The sequence below is a fragment of the Diadema antillarum genome, unplaced genomic scaffold, assembly GCF_040938485.1.
Source record: "Diadema antillarum isolate AM-2024a unplaced genomic scaffold, OU_Dant_1.0 seq00000486_RagTag, whole genome shotgun sequence".
In the NCBI taxonomy this organism is placed as follows: Eukaryota; Metazoa; Echinodermata; class Echinoidea; order Diadematoida; family Diadematidae; genus Diadema; species Diadema antillarum.
The window spans coordinates 1483804-1501931 of NW_027271449.1; the positions used below are offsets into that span (position 1 = coordinate 1483804).

The following is an 18128-nucleotide window of genomic DNA, read 5'->3' on the forward strand; positions in this document are numbered from 1 at the left end:
GGCAAGAAAAGGGTACGCAAACATCGAATAGATGCCATATCACTGACGGCCGCGCGCTGAAGATATCAGAGCACCGCTCCGACGTGCGCACGTGCAAAGGCAACCGTGTAAACTTTGACCTCTATAATGAATGGCATTTGTGCAATGCATAATGGCAGACGATGCTGTCGGAAGTAGAAATGATAGACATCGCCATTTTGAATATTCCTACATACGAGGTAAAATGTAGTTACCAAAAAATATAATATGTCTGTATCTAATACAAGTACATTAATGTGGGGAGTATGTGTTTTTTGTTTCACTAATGGTTGGGATAGATAGCGTGATCCCAGTAACCCAGAATTTGATGTAAATCTGTGCTCTCGGTGTGGCGCATTACTATTGCACTGTCAGTGTCGATGATATTATCATCTGGTGATGCGGTTTTGTTGTTTTGGCGCGTCTAGTCATGACTAAATTTTCGCGAAACCGGTAGATTTATGATTCAAACACTGGCCTTTTTCATTCTTCCATGAAAACCCATGGTTCCTTGAAACATATGTAAGTTCTCTTTCCTCTGTTTATGATATTTGTGCCTTAATTTAATGTTTTAAATTTACTGTTTTTGTGCGATGCTCCATGCTAAATATTTATCGTAGCAGCGAACAGCAGCGTTTGTAATACACCTGTCTACGGACACATGATAGACGCCTGCCCCGACGTGCTGGACGAAAGGCACGTAAAGGTGATGGGCCATGCGATGAGGTGGAGATTGGAATCGGGTGGATCACATCTGTAGATTGCCCAAAGAATAACCTGATGTGGGAAAATGCACGGAGTGTAACGCCATATTGTCTCATGTGGTATTCAAGCAGTGTAGAATGTTCTTGTTACCAATTGAATTGATGTTTGTGAGTGAATGTTGTATGCAATTTTCAATTGCATTGACCATTGTGATTGGCAAATTGACATTTTGCACTGCCGCCACCACCACTGCCAACTGGAATGATTGATGGAAGATGAATGACATGACTGTATGTGTTGGCTAGTGCTACAAATAAAATTCTAATGACTTCTCAATATTTTGTTCCCATGGCCATCAAGTGCAGGCCGCACGACACTAAAGGTTTACCCTTGCTTTTAGTTTACCACCAGTCCATTCTAACGTTACAGTCTGCAGATCTGTGTCATGTCCGTGGGCAGCAAAAATAGTGTGTAGCAGTTGAGTTAGAGCTGAGATTCTACTTCTAACGTTAGATTAAAAAACCACCAGTTTTTGATGTGAGCGTTTTTTTAACGTTGGCCTTAAGCTTTTCTGCAATATTTTTTTCAACTAAAATAATACTTACACAATCGTACAACAACAATGTGTGTTAGTCTCTAAAGCTAACGTTAGATTATTTATATACCCAAAGCAATGGAATCCCATTTTCTTTGCTCAATTTTCCACTAGAAACTCTCGACAGTCTAGTCTCTAATTTTAGTCTAAATTAGGCCTTACTTTCATCTCATTGTTGATTTTGTTGAATTGTTCTAAAAGTCATGGAATCTATTATCATCAGATCACAGAATTTCACGAAATCCTAATATAGAATCTAGGTCTAACGTTATGCCTTACCTTGATAATCCACCAGAATCTGTCCGGCCTGGCCAGAATTCAGCCACACACCTTCTACAAATTGCAATGTAGATGCTTATGTGCATATATGCGTTCAATGTCAATACACGTAGCTAGAAGCCCGCTGAAAAATGCGCTGCAAAATACCTTGTTAGTGCAGTGTTGCAGCAGGGACATTGCAGCGCCCGCACATTGGTGTCCTAATCCCAGCGAATTGGCACTTCCATTCAACTCCTGTAGAACTCTACATTATTTTTAGTCACTGCATCCGGCACGTACGGAGATATTGTTTTTATTTTTTTTTTATTTTCCTTTTTTTTTTTGATATCATCATGCTCTGAGCTTGCAATACACTGTACGTAAAAAATCTCCCAACATAACGGCATATTTCTCGATTTTTAGCATTTTTTTTTTGACAAACCTGATTCTTGGCATTGGACTATTTCTCACGCACTTTGGAAGACTTGCTCCGATTTTGCATTCTTGATGGCAAAATTTTGGATTTTGAATGGATTTTTGGTGGGGACTATGAGGGACTTTCCTGAACAACAGTTCCAGTACAATATATACAAATCTGTATGTGAAAGGATGTGATAAAGCGTCCTGGTCTTACCTTCCCCAGCCAGGATGCTCGTGAAGCCCTCACTCTCAGCCTGAAATGCTCAAGAGGGGGGCTGTTAAATTTCTCATCCATCTCACATCTGATATATAAATCGTTGCAAGCTTGCATAGTGATTTGTTTGTTACACATGTCCACTCTCAATGATGAAAAGAAGAAAAAATTCTGTCAGTGCTTTTTGAGAAAATGGAGTTTTAATCAAGCGGTGTGTAGCGACCCACTGGAGCATGGGCGCCAGCAGATTTGCTCAATACAGGGCAGCTGCACCTACATGTATCAGCCTGATCCGATTCAAAATTTTCTGTGCTTCTTTTTGCGGCTCTTACCTCTTCACACCCAAATCAGCTCTATGAAACTGAAGTCTGATATCAATTTACAAATATTCATGAAGAGAAAAATAAAATCAGAACTTAACGTGATGTTGTGCATGTTCTTCAAAGTAGTATTCCACACTAATGCAGTGGAGTATGTGGGCACACAAATTTGTCAGCAAACTATTCAGTAATCACTTTGCAGGTATTACAGGTACACTTTGTTCATAAATTCTGCCATCCATCAGCCTTTGGGGGCTTTTCTTGCAATCATCTCACAACATCCAACACAGACAGCGCACAAGGTGTGGGATTTTCAGAGCGAGCTTGCACATGCACAGGAGGATTCAGTACATAGCGTTTTATCTCAGGCCAGTCTCCAAGAGACTCCAGCTGGCAATGCTACAGAGTGTACATGGGGTCATAAACATATACATGTAGACCTTCAATTGGAATAGTATTAGTAGCAAGACTTATGGCAAGACTTCCGTATGGGATTGAGATGGCGTACTGCATCTCTGCGTAAGCTAAAAGGGTATGGTAGTAGTGTAAAGTGTCATGGAAAATTTAGTGTGGGGGGGGGGGGCATGAAGTCTTAAAGGCAGCCGATTGCCATCCCTAATGGTACGTAAACTCCGAACGACCGAAGTTTGTGCATGGAGCTATCTCTGTTAGTAGCTCCATGCTACCACTGAGACAAGTGTGTGTGTGCGTGTGTGTGTACGCATCATACACAAACATTGTCACCGCGAGCTGCGGTGATTGGAGGAGAGAGGCCAGAAGACGCTGCGGCGTGTGTGTGTGTGTGTGTGTACGCATCATACACAAATATTGTCACCGCGAGCTGCGGTGATTGGAGGAGAGAGGCCAGAAGACGCATGGCTCTTTTGGCCTCTCTTCATGCGCATGCGCACTGAGAGTGTGCGTCCATTCGGAAGCTCTCGTGGCTCGCTGGGACAGCCATTTTGGGTCAGGAGATAAGCACAGGGAGCTCTCTTGTAGCCTACAGTACTTTCGCTGACCCATTGAGCCAGCGCTATTCTCATTCGGGGGTCACTACATTTGATACAGAACGGGGGAGGCAGCGTGTTGCGTTCGTCTCCGTGCCGCACAAACCACTTGCCATGACTGAGTGTCTTTAAGATTTTTTCATGTTGCATTTTTTTTTTCTTTTCCTTTTTTTTTTTTTGGTAGATGTAGCTATTAACCCCCCCCCCCCCCCATGCTAAATACTGGTTAGTGATAGGGTTACAGTAAAGATTAGGGTTAGGTTTAGGTTTAGGGTTAGAGTACAGATTAGGGTTAGGTTTAGGGTTAGAGTTTGGGTTAGGGTTAGGATTAGGTTCAAGACTAGGGTTAAGATCAGGGGAAGGATCTGGGGTAATTGTCCAGGGGGTAATTGCCCTAGACCCAATCTGTGTTGTCACGGCACTTGATACTATGATGTTCCGAATGTTTTATTCTGCCTTTGCTACATCATTTCCCTTTGTATCTTATCCTGTGCCTGAATATAGAGGCTGTCACCTTCAGTATGCAATTAATGGTCATGGCAGCTATTGTGCATCATTTGTAGTTGCGGGTTTTTTTTTGGTGTGTTTTTGTGTGTTTTTTTTAATAACTCTGGCAGAATACAAGCTGGGGCGCCAGAAGTTGGTGTCTGCTAGTGTCACTGATGAGCAGCATTCGTTCATGCTGCACAAAAGTGAATGTCTGTAAAAAGTATTTAGTTTGGTGCATTGTTGTCTTCTTTTTTGTTTCACAGCTGTAAATTTCCATCGGCAGAATGAATGGAGAAGTGCCAAGTGTTCCCATTACCACCTTAGCTGGAATAACAAGTCTCACTGACTGTAAGTACAAATTACGTTATTAATAATCATGAATAATAAAATTGCTCATGTGTTGTATGACAATTTCTCACTTGCAGCATCACATGTCATTATACCACAGAGCTTGTAGCAAATACTGGCTCAAGTTTACTTTCTAAATCCCTTTTTTCTTTTTTTCTTTTTTGATTGAATGGTATATAGTCTTGCAGGAAATATGAGTATCAAGTAGTTTAACATCTATTTTAGAACCACAAATTTATCATCTTTTCCAAGTGTAGTAGATGTGTATGTTCATGACCACTAGTCATTTAGACTTTCGTGTTTTGTTTGTGTGTTCTTTGTTTTGTTCGTTTGCTGTTGTTTTTTTGGGGGAACTATGTCGATGCAAAGAATGTCACAGGCAACATGATCTTCAATATTTCCTTTATATTCCAGTGTTGACTGAGCTACCCCTGCCTTCACCCCTGCCAAGTGCACTGAACAGCAAGGGGCTCTTGTATACCCCTCACATAGCAGAAGAGGCCCAGAGACTCCTTGGACGTCAGGATGAGAACCTGATTCCACAGCTCCTGCACGTCCTCACTAAAACCAACACTGACCACATGTGAGTCTTTATGGCACAGATTATTTCTGTCCTTACAACTTCCTTAGAAATTGCAAGCAGTTCAGATTATTTGGTTCTTCAAGCATCAGTGGTAAACTTGTGAAACAAAGAGTAAATAATTGGCATAATTGTAATTGTTCCTTAGAAAGGATAATGGGATTTTCTTACACTAGTTTTAGAGATACTGAAATAATTGCTGCCTGCTCTCTCCCCGCTGCCCCCACTACATATAATGCATCTTGTATCACACTATGATTTGTATTTCAGAGAGCTGAAGGACAAAACAACCAGCAATGAAATAGAAGGGGAGGTTCCTGCACTTCTCCAAGCCCTGCTCAACAGAAATCCAAACGTCTTCAAGTCCAGGCTTGAACAGATAAGTGGTGAGTGAGAAGCCAAGCGATGTATTGGTGTCTTTATGAAGTTCCCCTTACTAAAGTGATTTGTACTGCTGCATAATTTGAAAGCAGACATGTAATGATAGGCCAATGACTGTGTGGAGGATTGTATGGCTCAAATTAAACTGAATGCTATGTCAGCCCTTGTCACAATCTACCTGTTTTAAAATGTTGCAAACAGTGCACTGCTGGAGATGATGCCTATGCCTGATTCTTTGTATGGAGCTTAATATCAATATTTCAAGGGCACAATGAAATTAATGCATGCCTAAACTACAAACTTCTGCCACTATCTTACCAAGATTACTTAGTTAAAAATCTTTCCCTATTTCTCCTATGTAATCATCAGACATTGTTATTGGTTTTACCATTTTGTTGCATGGACGCTCAAAGTTTTTAGATTGTTACAATGTTCATGGAAATGAAGTGTGTGTTTGGAGTGTGAAACAATTGGCAATGTTGCTAATTATGCTGTGGGGTAGGGTACATTGTAGTGCATTTTTTAGGGGATGCTTCATCACAATAGGCACTTTTCGATTTGCATGTTGAGCCAGACGTCACCGTGCGTTGACGCAATTTTTACGTACTGCGCACGCATGAGTGTCAACCCTGGCTCATCACCCAAATTTCGGACGCGTTCACCCCGGTTATCACTGTCCACCCAATTCACTTGCACCGCGCTCAAGCCGCCTTATCTATGATGTCACACTCCTCTCGCAATAGACGAAAATCGTGCGAAAGAGCACGATGACTCTAGGGAAATCCGTGCTCAGTTCACCTGGTTTTCTATTTCTTTCGAGAGAATATTGATATTCTAATTACGTGAAAGCTTATTATCTTGATACGTCACAGCAGCAGCGCTGACATACAAACTACAGCCTCTGGTGGGTGTACCTACTTAATTTGCCCGCTTTCACTGTTCCGCAAGTTGCAACTGCATACCATAGTCCCACACAGGCATTTACACGTAATGCTGTACACAATCACATCTCCGGTGCTTGGCCTGGTGCAGCGCATTTACCTTGTAGTCTTACCATGCATCATGTTTTAAAACCCACATAATTCATCCCAGGATACTTATTCGGCATCTAGTTAAAGACAAAATAAATATTGCAAGTAAAAAAAAAGTTACAAACTCTGCATATATACGCCCAAGACACAAGTTGCCTCCTGCACACGCCACGAGACGTGACGCCGGAAATCGAAATGTTTTTTATCAGCGGGTCAACATACAGACGTGGTACCTTGATGTACGCTCGCACTCGGCATCACAACCTTCTCGTTCACCCAATCGAAAACTCCCTAATAAGACCCAGTGAACAATGATGATAGTAACAAAGATGATAATGGTAATGAAAATGATGATTACGACGTATTTTATTTCTTTTGTTTTTGTTTTTTTTTCTATTTCAACCCTATGTGAAAATCACCATGCTTTTTTTAAATACTTTGTTTATTAACATCATCATATCATGTATTTCCTTAGCTGGAGGTGGGGCTGGACAACACAGTGCATTCTCCTCGAGAGGACCAAGCAATTCCCTTTCTCCATCAGCTGGTGGTAGTCATGGCAACCAACATCAGTTCCAGCAGCCTGGTTCTGCCTCTTCACAAGGTAACAATATTGGGCAATTCCTCCAGGTTGTCATAGCATGATAACTCTATATGTCTGTGTGTAGGTGTGTCATGGTGTGGATGATTGGGAGTTTAGTGGAATGATTTTCATAAATTCCTGCGATTGTGATCCTTGACATTTTACATAACTAGCAGAATTAACAATACCATAAGTTGGTGTTTAATAAACTTGGGCCCTTATAGTTCTCTACTGAAGATTTGTGTTTGCATTTGTTCTCTTCTGAAGATTTGTGTTTGCATCATTTATCTATTTACTTATTTGTTTCCCCCCTCTCCTTCAGGTTCTGGTCAAGCCCCTCTCAATGGCTATGCAGCCAATCAGTTCTCACCTGCACCTGCCAGTAGCCCAATGTTCCCTGCCACCCCACCCTCTGTTGGGACCCCAAACTCCCAGAACAGATCCCAGAGGTCGCCTTCACGAGGTATGAGAAAAGCTTCCATTTTTGTCTCGCTGTTGACAGAGAGAATCAAGGTTTAAGTTAATGCATAACATTGTATGTTTGCTTATTCATCTAATATTAAGCAACCCTATGAATGACGAGTATATCCCTGATCTTTGTACCGTACATCCTAGAGGTATGATGTCTGTTTTTACCAGAGATTTCAAGCCTAATATGCTAGAAGTAACACCCATTTGCAAAAGCCATACAACATGATTTTGTTCTCATAAAAGTGGTATTCTTTTTATAAATGCAGGCACTATACTTGGGCCTGGTTCTTTTTTGCATAATCGTTAATCTAATGCTGTGATTTATGCATCTATTTTCCTTTGAAAGGTATAGCATCAAATAATTACTCTCCTAGTTTGCCTGTGTTTCTTCTTTTTCCATTGTCAACTGCGGTTTGCTATTATGGTAACTTTGTTACACATGGATTCATCTTGTGATTTCACAAAATGTGTATTCGTACGAAAACTGAGATTTTGAGTCAAAACAGGTACATGGTGTGTATGATGTTGGGGGAAACAAAAGCTCCTCATAGCTTGATGCTCTTAACGTGTTGAGGATGAGCTGATTTTGGTATAACATGTATTTCCCTTTGGAATGTGCAAGAGTATACTTGGGACTAGTCTTCAACTGGTTAATGAAACGGATGTGTTTGCCTATTCCTCTTTGCCTAGTTCTCATTAAGTTTATGGCTTCTGTTCTCATATGCATATTTCCCAGCTCCGGCCACTGCTACTCGTGAAGATGAAAGGCAGGCTCTTAACTCTAACCATCAAAACGAGAACTCAGAGAGAAGAGGGCGCTCCACCCGGTCACATTCTGGATCATCTGAAATCAATCATATGGTGAGATCTTTTGCTCGTTTCTGTTTTGTTTTAATTTTTGTTGTGTTTTGCCTTCCAGTATAGTACCTATCTTTGTTTCTTTTGATTGATTTTTTTTTTGTTTTCATCAAATTCATTCTGTAAAACTATTTTCTGTTTCAGTATATAATAGAGTTTTATTTCATCCACCATCTACCCTTGACCCCCTCCTTTCTCCAGTATCTGAGCTCCTTTTTTTGTATTTTGTACCATTAAATCGGAAAAAGAATGTATTATTTATTATAACTGTGCTAGTATGTCTGTGATCCCATCACATACAAGAACTACTAGAAGTGAGCTGTTCAAAGCCTGTCCGCTTCAGTGAGAGCTTAGAACTGCTTTTTGTGATTAGGTATTGATTAGTAAGCCTATTAAAAGTGTTAAACCATCTATGTATTCTTCTGCTGCAGCAGTCCAAGTCATTTATAAATGTAGTGATGTGATAGAATTGTTAATTACAATGCTTTTTATGCCTCTGCCATGAAGTGGTGCCGGAGGCATTGTCTTTTTTCAGTTTTTTTTCTAGGGGCAGTCACTTTATGGTGTTCACAAGAGATGAAGCATGTCATGCTGTAAATGTTATGACATTGAGAGGAGTGCCAATTAGGTGACAGGTGATTGCTTTCTCTGTCTCATATCTAGAATTCCAATAACCAGCCGGAGACACCTGCTGAGGCTCAAGGGGAATCATCGGGCGTACCAGAATCTGACAGTGCAGACACCTCCAGGTCTCGCCTCTCGTCAAAGCGGAAAAAGAGATCGAAACACAGGGAAGAAAAGGGAGATAAGGAGGGGTCAAAAGTCAGCTACAACATCATTCAGTCACCCACTGGGCCAACACAGTCTGGACTGCCCAAACTCACCCTAAAAATTGCGCGGAAACCTGTGACTTCACCAAAGGCCAGTGAGAGTGAGCCTTCCACGAGTGGGGAGCAGTCCAAGCCTCCGAGCGTGGAGCCCTCGAAGCCTACCAGCGCCGAGCAGTCACAGCAGCAGAATGCGGACGTGAAAGTAGAAGTGCCTGACCAAAGATTACAGCCCGAACAACCAGTCAATGTGCAACAGCAAAGTGTGATACGTCACCAAAGTTCCAAGGAAACCCGAACTGAACAAAGGGTGGTGGAAACGAACAGGACACAAACAGACAAGGGGGAGGTGGCAGCGAGTCAGCAGCAAGTGGAAAAAACTGACAGTAGTGCTGCCGCACAGAGGAAGAGTGTATTAAGACTTAGGAACGATTCCCATTCTGACGTGCCGAAGACACTTGAACCAGAGAAAAGTGATAGTTCAAAGCAGCAAGAGGATGCAGCCAGCGCAAAAAAGGATGTGGAAAATAGTTCACAAGCAGACACTGGTGAAACCCCTATGCAAACAGAGAGTGCTCCTGTGCAGGAGCAGGATAAGAGTGAACCCATGGAAGAAGGTAGGAAGGCAGAGCTTTCACACTCCTTGCTGTAATTCCATTTAAATTTATTATTAAAATTATATTTTATTGTCTCAATTTCAGCATTTTACAGCTCCACTCATGTTGCAATGACTACTCATCAAAGTATGATATTGTAGAAGATTTATAAATCACCCCCTTCGAGTTGGCTAGAAGATGCCTGCAAATGCATTAAAAAGTAGAATCAGAAGTCAAAGAACAGTTTATTTCGTCTTTTTTTAAAGGCAGAAAGTGTGTCGCTCCTAAATGCTACAAGTGCCACATTGAAATTTCATTGGAATTCCTTGGTGTGTTATGTGTCGATTGTAGTATCATAAAACTTATAATTATTCCATTGGCAAAGAAATTGGTTGGTGTTCTCCCTGGCAGAGAAGCCACAGAGCCATCTGTGAGTTTGTAGACATGAAGGGAATAGAGTGCATTATGTATCTGAGCCTTTTTATTCAGCTGAGGGGATCTATTGTATCCAGTATGGCAGTGAATATCATGATAGTTAACTCTGTGTGCCATGTTGTAAGCCCCCTGTGTGCCACATTATTATGAGACGATAACATGTGAGCAGTTTTTGAAAACATTCCTTTTTCAAAGCCATGTAATTTTTCATAGAGGCAATCATGCTAGAAATGCTGTACAGCATACTTAAAGAGAAACTTACAGCCTTTGCTGTGATATAAATTCCCTGATAAAGCTATGGCTATGACGCTTACAATGTACTGTGGCATACCGCGAGTTATCGATCAGCTAGAACTTGGTTGTATGTTTTAGCAAAATATACCAAGTTGAAAGCTGTTAAACTGAATCAGGCATGCAAACGTGGCACACAGATTTAGAGGACCATATCATATGGATATTGGATATTGTGCAATTGTGAAAATAACTGTTATACTGAATTTTTGACAAGAGCACAACATATTCCATTCTTATCTAGTAGAGTTTATGTCTGTAAAACCTGACAGTGTCTGTATGTGTCTGAAGCTACCTAGATTATGTAATGATTAAAAGTGTTGTCTCTTGCTTTTAAGCTACAATCAAAATGAATATGATACTACAGCACAAGTTTGAATTGTTTCCTGACACTCGCAAGTGACTCGTATACCTTCTAGGTTTGGCAGAGCCCTCAGAACGAGAGCGGGCAAAAGCAGCCAAACCCCGGGTGGTTCTCACCAAACTACCATCCACATCGTTCGTGGACGACGAGCTGACGCCCATGAAGCCAGATGGAAGGGGAAGAAAGCGGGGGAGGGGGTCAGTCAACTACTGTGAGCTTTCCCCCAGCAACAGTCCCCGTCCCCAAAGCTCCACAGCCAACCACGAGAATGACTGGGCACCTGCCGCTTCATCAACCGCCACATCAGCTGGGAGGTCACCGTCGCACTCACGGATGAAGGCTCCATCCCCTGTCCCCAGCGAATCTGAGGAAGCCGCACCCATCTTCATCGAAAGAGATGATAATGAAGAAGAGGAGGACAAAAAGAAGTCTGAGGAACGTGAGTAATCGACCAGCAAACCCATCAAAATATGTCTATCTGATTTGTTGAATGCAACAAAGTCATAAGCACAGTGGATGGCCCCTGATGAAGGACATCAGAATCTGCAAATTTTTCCGATCAGTTCCTGCAAGATAGTTTTTATTTTTAAACAGTGTAGTTATCTGTGTTCAGAATCCCCCTCCAAGTGTTTAAAATATCATAGATTGATCTGATGGCTGTCATTGCTGAATAATGTGCCACTACTTCTATGCGTTCTTTGAAAAGCCAATGAAACAAAGATATGTTCTATGTTCTGCCTTGCTATAAAGAAAGCATGCAGTGTCAAGCATCAGTAAATCCACACGATACAGTGATACTGGTCATGCATGTTCTTCTTATATTCAGTTCAGCTATTATTCATTTTGTTCCATCTTCGTAGGAAAGAATATGTTGTCCTGCCTTTTAAATTAAGATTGCGCATCTGTAATTTCATTGATAGGGCCTGCCAAGAGAACTCGACGGGAGGAGAGACAAACAAAGAAGAAAAAGGGCATGTCTGATGCAGACCATGATGGTGAGTGAAAAAATCTTATAATTCTTTGTTCTTTTAATTCAAAACAGCAAACAAGCAGATGTTATGTGTTAGATTTTAGACGAGTTAGAGCTGTCTTCAGATGCTGCACACATATTATTTTTGTTGTGTGTGTGTGTGTGTGTTTCCATGTGTTTTTAGGAATAAATGCTTGTAAATTGAATACAGTTGAACCTCTCTTATCTGGCCTCCCTTTATCCGGATCTCTCTATTATACGGATGCAATCTCGCCGTGATTCTTTTTTTTAATAATTAAGGGAGGAAAGGGGGATTCCCAATTCCTTGAGAACTCCTACACAAACACACATGAATTACATATTACTTCCAACATGGTTAACATGCATCACATCAAATTTCCTTTCAAATTCTTGCAAACACGAACCTCTATTTTGGGGTCTGTTTATACTGAGTGTAACAATGAAAAGGTTGCAGTATACACATTACTACATGTGGTACTACAATGGGCTACATCAGTACATGTGTATGTATATGTACATAAAGCATTGAGTCTCCCGTATCCGGCCAAATCCCTTATCCGGATGAGCCCCGGTCCCGACTTGTCCGGAAACAAGAGGTTCAACTGTATTTTAATTAGGACAAAGTTGTGTATGTGTTCTGTTCATTCTGTTTCGCAATTTGTAATAAATAAAGATAAGGGACCCAGCAGTCATCTCCTTTCATTGATGTGGTCTTTTCCTCGTATAGAATTGATGGAGTCGGCAACATTCAAGAGATTCAACACTGCCATGGATACAGTCTTTGAGAATTCAGAAGACATGGATGTGGCTGTTGACACAGGTATGTTGTGTATGCTAAAAATTTTTAATGCAAGTTTGTCATTGAGTGTGTGTAGGTTCATGTATATGTGTGTCTGTGTCTTTATGTTGGCTTTCCCTTTCTCACAAAAAAGGTCAACTGCTGCTATTTCCATGTATGTAATACAAGATATGAGAGGTTTTTACCTGAAATGGGTACAGCATAGCATGACTAACAATTTTCTCAGGGCATAGAGATACGATAAGAAATAAGTAGATATGGAATGGACTGAAAGCCAACATAGGGAAATAGGAACTGGTCATGTTGGGAATCAGTGGAACTGGAGACACACAGAAAAACAGATTGATAAGCAAAGAAAAAGGGAGCGAGTATGGGGAATAGAAATCATGTGCAAATAAAGTGAGCATATTACAAAAGAAATTCACTTGTAGATCCATGTGACTTCTCTTATCTTACACTAGTCATGTGTTTTGTGTCGTGTGTCTGTTTTTTCTTGTATCCAGGGGATGAGGAGGAGGAGTATGCCCCGGACTCTCTCATCACCAAACCTCTCTTGGGAGACATCGTCGGTGAAGCAGCCAAATTGAAATCCATGGGTGTCATGAACCAGGTGAGCTTGAATGCAAGTTTGTCAAGTCTTTCCAACTCTGCAGGAGGCTTCCGGAAAGATTACTGTGTACGCCATATATTTGGCGAGTCTGAATTTTCGCGAATAGAGACTTCCCGGTGATTTCGCAAGTGGTTAAATTCACAATCGTGGAGTCCTTTACTGAACGGAGAAGTGTATACGTGTACATCCCATTCATATCGGGATCAGAGTCAATATTTTTGTGTATCTTTAATTTTGCAAATTGCAGCTGACTCGCAAAATTCGCGAAAATAAAAACCTCGTGAAATATTCAGCGTATACGTTAAATGTCTTTCACATCCTCCCACAAATATAGAAAAGCTGCCGTAATTTGGGAATCAATATTGCCAATTGAGATGCATGCAACATACAAGTATCTCCCTGATAGCATGTGAGATTCTCCCTGATACTGATGCTTAAATGTGGGCAGTCCTGTTGACAACATAGGAGATATCACTTGTTTTCTTTAATATTGGATGATTTCCACTATTGACCAATGGGGGGGGGGGATATCAACAAAATAAATAGGACGGTACAATAAGTACCATACTGAGGCTATGTTGTGGCTTCAAGATGTTTTTGTCAGGATCTGTTTGATTATCTTTGTTTTGTCTGTTGGGATCTGTTTGATTTTCTGTGTTTTGTCTAACTCTCCCCTAGATTAAAGTGGATAGACTGGTGAGATTGCTCAACATTTTGGAAAGGAACATCAGAGATGGAACAAAGCTGAATCCAAATGATCAGGTTAGTACGAGTCACCTCAATTGTATTTGTAATGACATACAGTGAAAATAGATAGAGCTCGTTCACTAGATAGCCAAACAAAGTGTTTTCATAGGCAGTTGAATGTCTTGTGATGTCAATGCAATACCATATATTGTGCATATTAGGAAATGTGACAACTGACATTTTGTACAACCGAGTGTATTAAAAGTACGATAATAGATGTTGTATTTGGGCGATTGTCATGTATCTTTAACATGGCTGTCATGGTTTCTGCTACCATTTCTTGCCAACCTGTCATTAGGATGAGGAGAACCCCAGAGAGCAGCGTCTCTGGCGTGAGCTGACCATAGAGCGGGTCACAAGGTCAGTGGATGCGTCCCTAGCTGCCCTGTACATCATGACATCGGAGGACATGCCGAAGGAAGTCTTCATCGAAGACGTCATCGACAGGGTGTCGCAGCTGGCCAAGTTCCAACTCACAAACACCATCTACCCCGAGTTTGACCCTGTGTACAGAGTCAACCCCAAACAGAAGGGTAGGTTTGTTGACAAAAACAAGAATATCTTTTTATTTGTTTCATTCAAAACATGCCATATTTTGTTGCCTAATGTGTGATAATGCATGATTATCTCTAGCCCGCTTCTTTGCATTCATTTTAGAGTTAGAAATGGAAGCATATTATTGGGTTTGATATTCTCGCAATCATTAATGACTTAATTCATTTGTGTTCTTGTGGTAACAATTTCTGTTTGCCTTTACCATGATTTGTATTGCGGGAGGCATCATTTTGTTGATGGGGCCACATGGATTATATGGATTGCTTTGTAAAAGCCCTGTACAAAGTATTTGGTAGCAGCTGTGCAGTGCATTCTCCTGTAAACTTTCCACAAAGAAATAGTATTTTGTGAAATCACAGCCTAGGAGCATGCAATAAGTTCACTCTCTGGAATAAAACAGGTGCATCTCACAAGAAAATAAATGTAAACATGATGGGTTGTAGAGTGCATGTGAAATAAGCTTGTGAATGTTTTTTTTTTTCCCTCAATGCAGATGCGATTGCGACGCACACCAAGCTGAAGCGTGCCCGAGCTGGTGGGGTCAAGGAGAAGTCCATACTCACCCTGTACAACAAGCTCTGTGAACTTGTCTCGAATCTTGCCCAACTCCTTGACATTCAGATGCTGACAGATTCAACAGTCCTCTTGGTAAGCAATCAGCCTGACATTTTTGACTTGATTGTGATCCTTGCTTGTTATTACTTTTCTTACCAGTTAAAAATTGAAAGTAATTGAAAAGAGAAGAGTTGGAATATTTGCCATATTGCATTTACAAAGAAATCAATTCATACACAATCCTTTATGTCTCTTAAGGTCAAATGTGCTGTATTTGAGTTTGACTAAAACTTGTAAATACTAAGTAAGTTAGATAAAGGGATGAACAGATGTGAAAAAACACTGAAAAAAATTGTTTTGGTAATGCCAGATCATTACTGTAGATGACAGAATTATGTTAATTTGTAGATTTCAAAGAGTTGTTTTGATGCAGCCATGTGTCATGCAAGATGGAGAAGGAGAAGAGAAAAATGAGAGGAGGGGGAAAGAAGGTAGCCGAGAAAGAAATAGATTAAGAAACAATAACAGGATCACATGATGGAAGTGAGAAAAAAAGAGTATAAAGGCTAGGCAAATGAAGTTATGCATTAGCATATACTGGCAAATGTCTTGCTAAAAAAGATTTATATGAAGGTCTAGTTCAATTTCTGTGCAGAGCTGTAATAAAGATAAAGTGGCCTTGTCGACCTTTGTATGTTTTGTGTCCTCACTGGAATAATGGTTTTTACGACCCTGCTTCATGATAGTCCAGTGCTAATGCCTCATATCAGTGCTATTTCATGAGAGAAAACAATTACTTTCCCTTTACAGATTTCATCCATGGGTACTGCACCTTTCTTTGTGGAGAACGTCAGTGAACTTCAACTGAATGCTCTGAAATTGATTGCTGCTGTAAGTAAACTGTGCTACATTTTTCATTTGTAGTATGTTGCCTTAGTATGTAGTCTTACCTTGTGTTGTTTAGAGTGAAGAAAAGTTATTTCTGTAAGATGTTAATTTGTCAGAAAATATTTGTGTGACTGCACCATTTCATGTTACTCTTTGATATTTAACTGATTGCTGTTTTGAGAATTGAGATATGTACGACATGTGATGGATCGACTGTTATTACACTTTTTTCATACTATCACAAGTCATGATATGCATAAATTGATTTTTTGTTCTATTTTTTTTTTCACTTATGCTGTGCATTTCTTTGAAAAGTGCATTGTCAGATCACTCGTTTCTGTTTCTTTTTCTTGCAGGTTTTCTCCCGATATGAGAAGCACAGACAACTCATTCTTGAAGACATTTTTGCATCTCTTGCCAGACTTCCATCGAGTAAAAAGAATCTCAGAAATTTCAGGTAGGTGACTACAAGAAAACATTGACCAGAATCATGAACACAATTATTCTAGTGATTAGCTGTATTGGTGTAAATCTTGCTCAGTCAGGAAGGTATGTTCTGTTTTGCTAATTTACTCTACATTTGTGCGGCTTTAGGCAAGTGATTGTGTAAACTAAAAGTAAATGTAAAAGAAGGTGAGTTGTTGCACACAATCTCTTTATTGAATTTATTCATCATGGCCTCTTTAGGTATATGGTCAGGGGTCAGTTTCATGAAGTCATTACATAAAAGTCTTAACATCAATCTCAAAATTGCTAATGTCGCTCATATGTAGCTATATGAGACATTCAAATCTATCTCATGAAGTCTCTCATAAATGATTCTTAACCCATGGAGATTAGCCTCAGAAGGTTTGCTGTACTCAAACGGAGTTGGTAAATCAGTGAATTTTGAATGAAGAGCTTTTCTTTCAGTGGTCTTTCTTCGTTTGTTCCCCACCCAGGCTGAACAACAAGACAAACATTCAGATGGTGACCGCGCTCGTCTTACAACTCATCCAGGGCGTGGTCGTGCTCCCCGGCGATGATGGAGACAGAGGGAAGGAGGAGTACGACGATGTGGATGATGATTCAAAAGTAGGCTCTCAATTCAGTATTCATGTTTTAGGAAGTTTGAAGTTACCTTACTAAGCTTTTTACCCGAGGCAGTCCAAAGGCAAAAGGCTAAAATGAATTCTGGCCTGAGTGTTTTTGACATATTTTCATTGGATTACTGTTTATATGTACATATTTTTCTGTGATTGTTGTGTAAATTGCCCTTTGAAATTAAGTGAGATAGATATGTGTGTATTTAAGTATATATTTCAAAGGATTGCTGGGAGTCATTGTAGGATTAAAGCAGAAGTCAGATCATGGCAATGCTGGGTCACGGGAATTGTCATTTTATATGAAATTAGTGATATTGAATGAGCACATCAGTATGATTTTGAGCAAAATCTAGTATATGTTGGTCAAAGTTTAGTGCCGCAAAGTCATTGTAAACTACCTCCTGTTAGAAAAGTTGAAGTGGCTGTGTAAGTCATACGGTGATGATGCTTGAATTCGTGATTGATTTCATACACATGTAAGCATGTTCTTGATGATAGGAAGAAAATTGCTTCCTGTGTGAAAGCTTGTATAAGACCATCTTGTCTTTGATACTGTAGGACTCCTACCTGTGAAAGTTGACTTGCATTAGATCAAATGCTGTAAATATTGGTGTGACTCAGATTTTAAGTCCCCTCATTCCTTATCATTTATGTTCTACATTTCATTGCCTCAACAGCAAACAGACAAAGGTGTGCTAATCGTCAATGCGTATGAGACAGCGGTGAGAACAGGGCAGAACTTTCTTTCGGTGTTTCTAAAGAAGTAAGTAAAACATTATTTAGTTCTTTATGCTCCTCTCTTCATTGAAACTATCAGATAATGCACAGTAACAAATAACTATTAGGATGGAATAGGATGTTCACTCTGCATTGTGTGATTTGAGCAAAAGGAATTTGTATGATACTGGATGTAGCCTTTTGTAACAAAGAAAATCCCAACAAATCTCATTGGACTGTCATGGGAGCAATAAAGATATCGAACTATTATTTTTTGTCTGTCAAAAGTAAATTGTTCGAGAACAGTTTGTTTCATCAGTTAATTAAAGTGGATCTTGATTTTGCCTTATGATTTGACCACGGCTTGGAACTGAAATGCACATGTCTGAA

At 40.2% G+C, this 18128-nt stretch overlaps 1 protein-coding gene across 1 annotated transcript in view; it reads left to right on the top strand.

The window, feature by feature from the left end:
- Positions 1-400: 400 nt before the first annotated feature.
- Positions 401-18128, top strand: part of LOC139733673 (nipped-B-like protein A) — a 41220-nt gene continuing 23492 nt past the window's right edge. Inside the window, exons 1-19 of the mRNA XM_071644485.1 lie at positions 401-540; positions 4290-4374; positions 4789-4957; positions 5225-5340; positions 6842-6970; positions 7272-7412; positions 8157-8281; positions 8942-9722; positions 10847-11230; positions 11712-11786; positions 12510-12602; positions 13085-13191; positions 13870-13953; positions 14237-14471; positions 14987-15141; positions 15859-15939; positions 16293-16393; positions 16878-17010; positions 17699-17784. Of these exons, the coding sequence (XP_071500586.1) occupies positions 4311-4374; positions 4789-4957; positions 5225-5340; positions 6842-6970; positions 7272-7412; positions 8157-8281; positions 8942-9722; positions 10847-11230; positions 11712-11786; positions 12510-12602; positions 13085-13191; positions 13870-13953; positions 14237-14471; positions 14987-15141; positions 15859-15939; positions 16293-16393; positions 16878-17010; positions 17699-17784 (3059 nt within the window). The 5' untranslated portion in view covers positions 401-540; positions 4290-4310. The remainder of the gene's footprint in view (positions 541-4289; positions 4375-4788; positions 4958-5224; positions 5341-6841; positions 6971-7271; positions 7413-8156; positions 8282-8941; positions 9723-10846; positions 11231-11711; positions 11787-12509; positions 12603-13084; positions 13192-13869; positions 13954-14236; positions 14472-14986; positions 15142-15858; positions 15940-16292; positions 16394-16877; positions 17011-17698; positions 17785-18128) is intronic.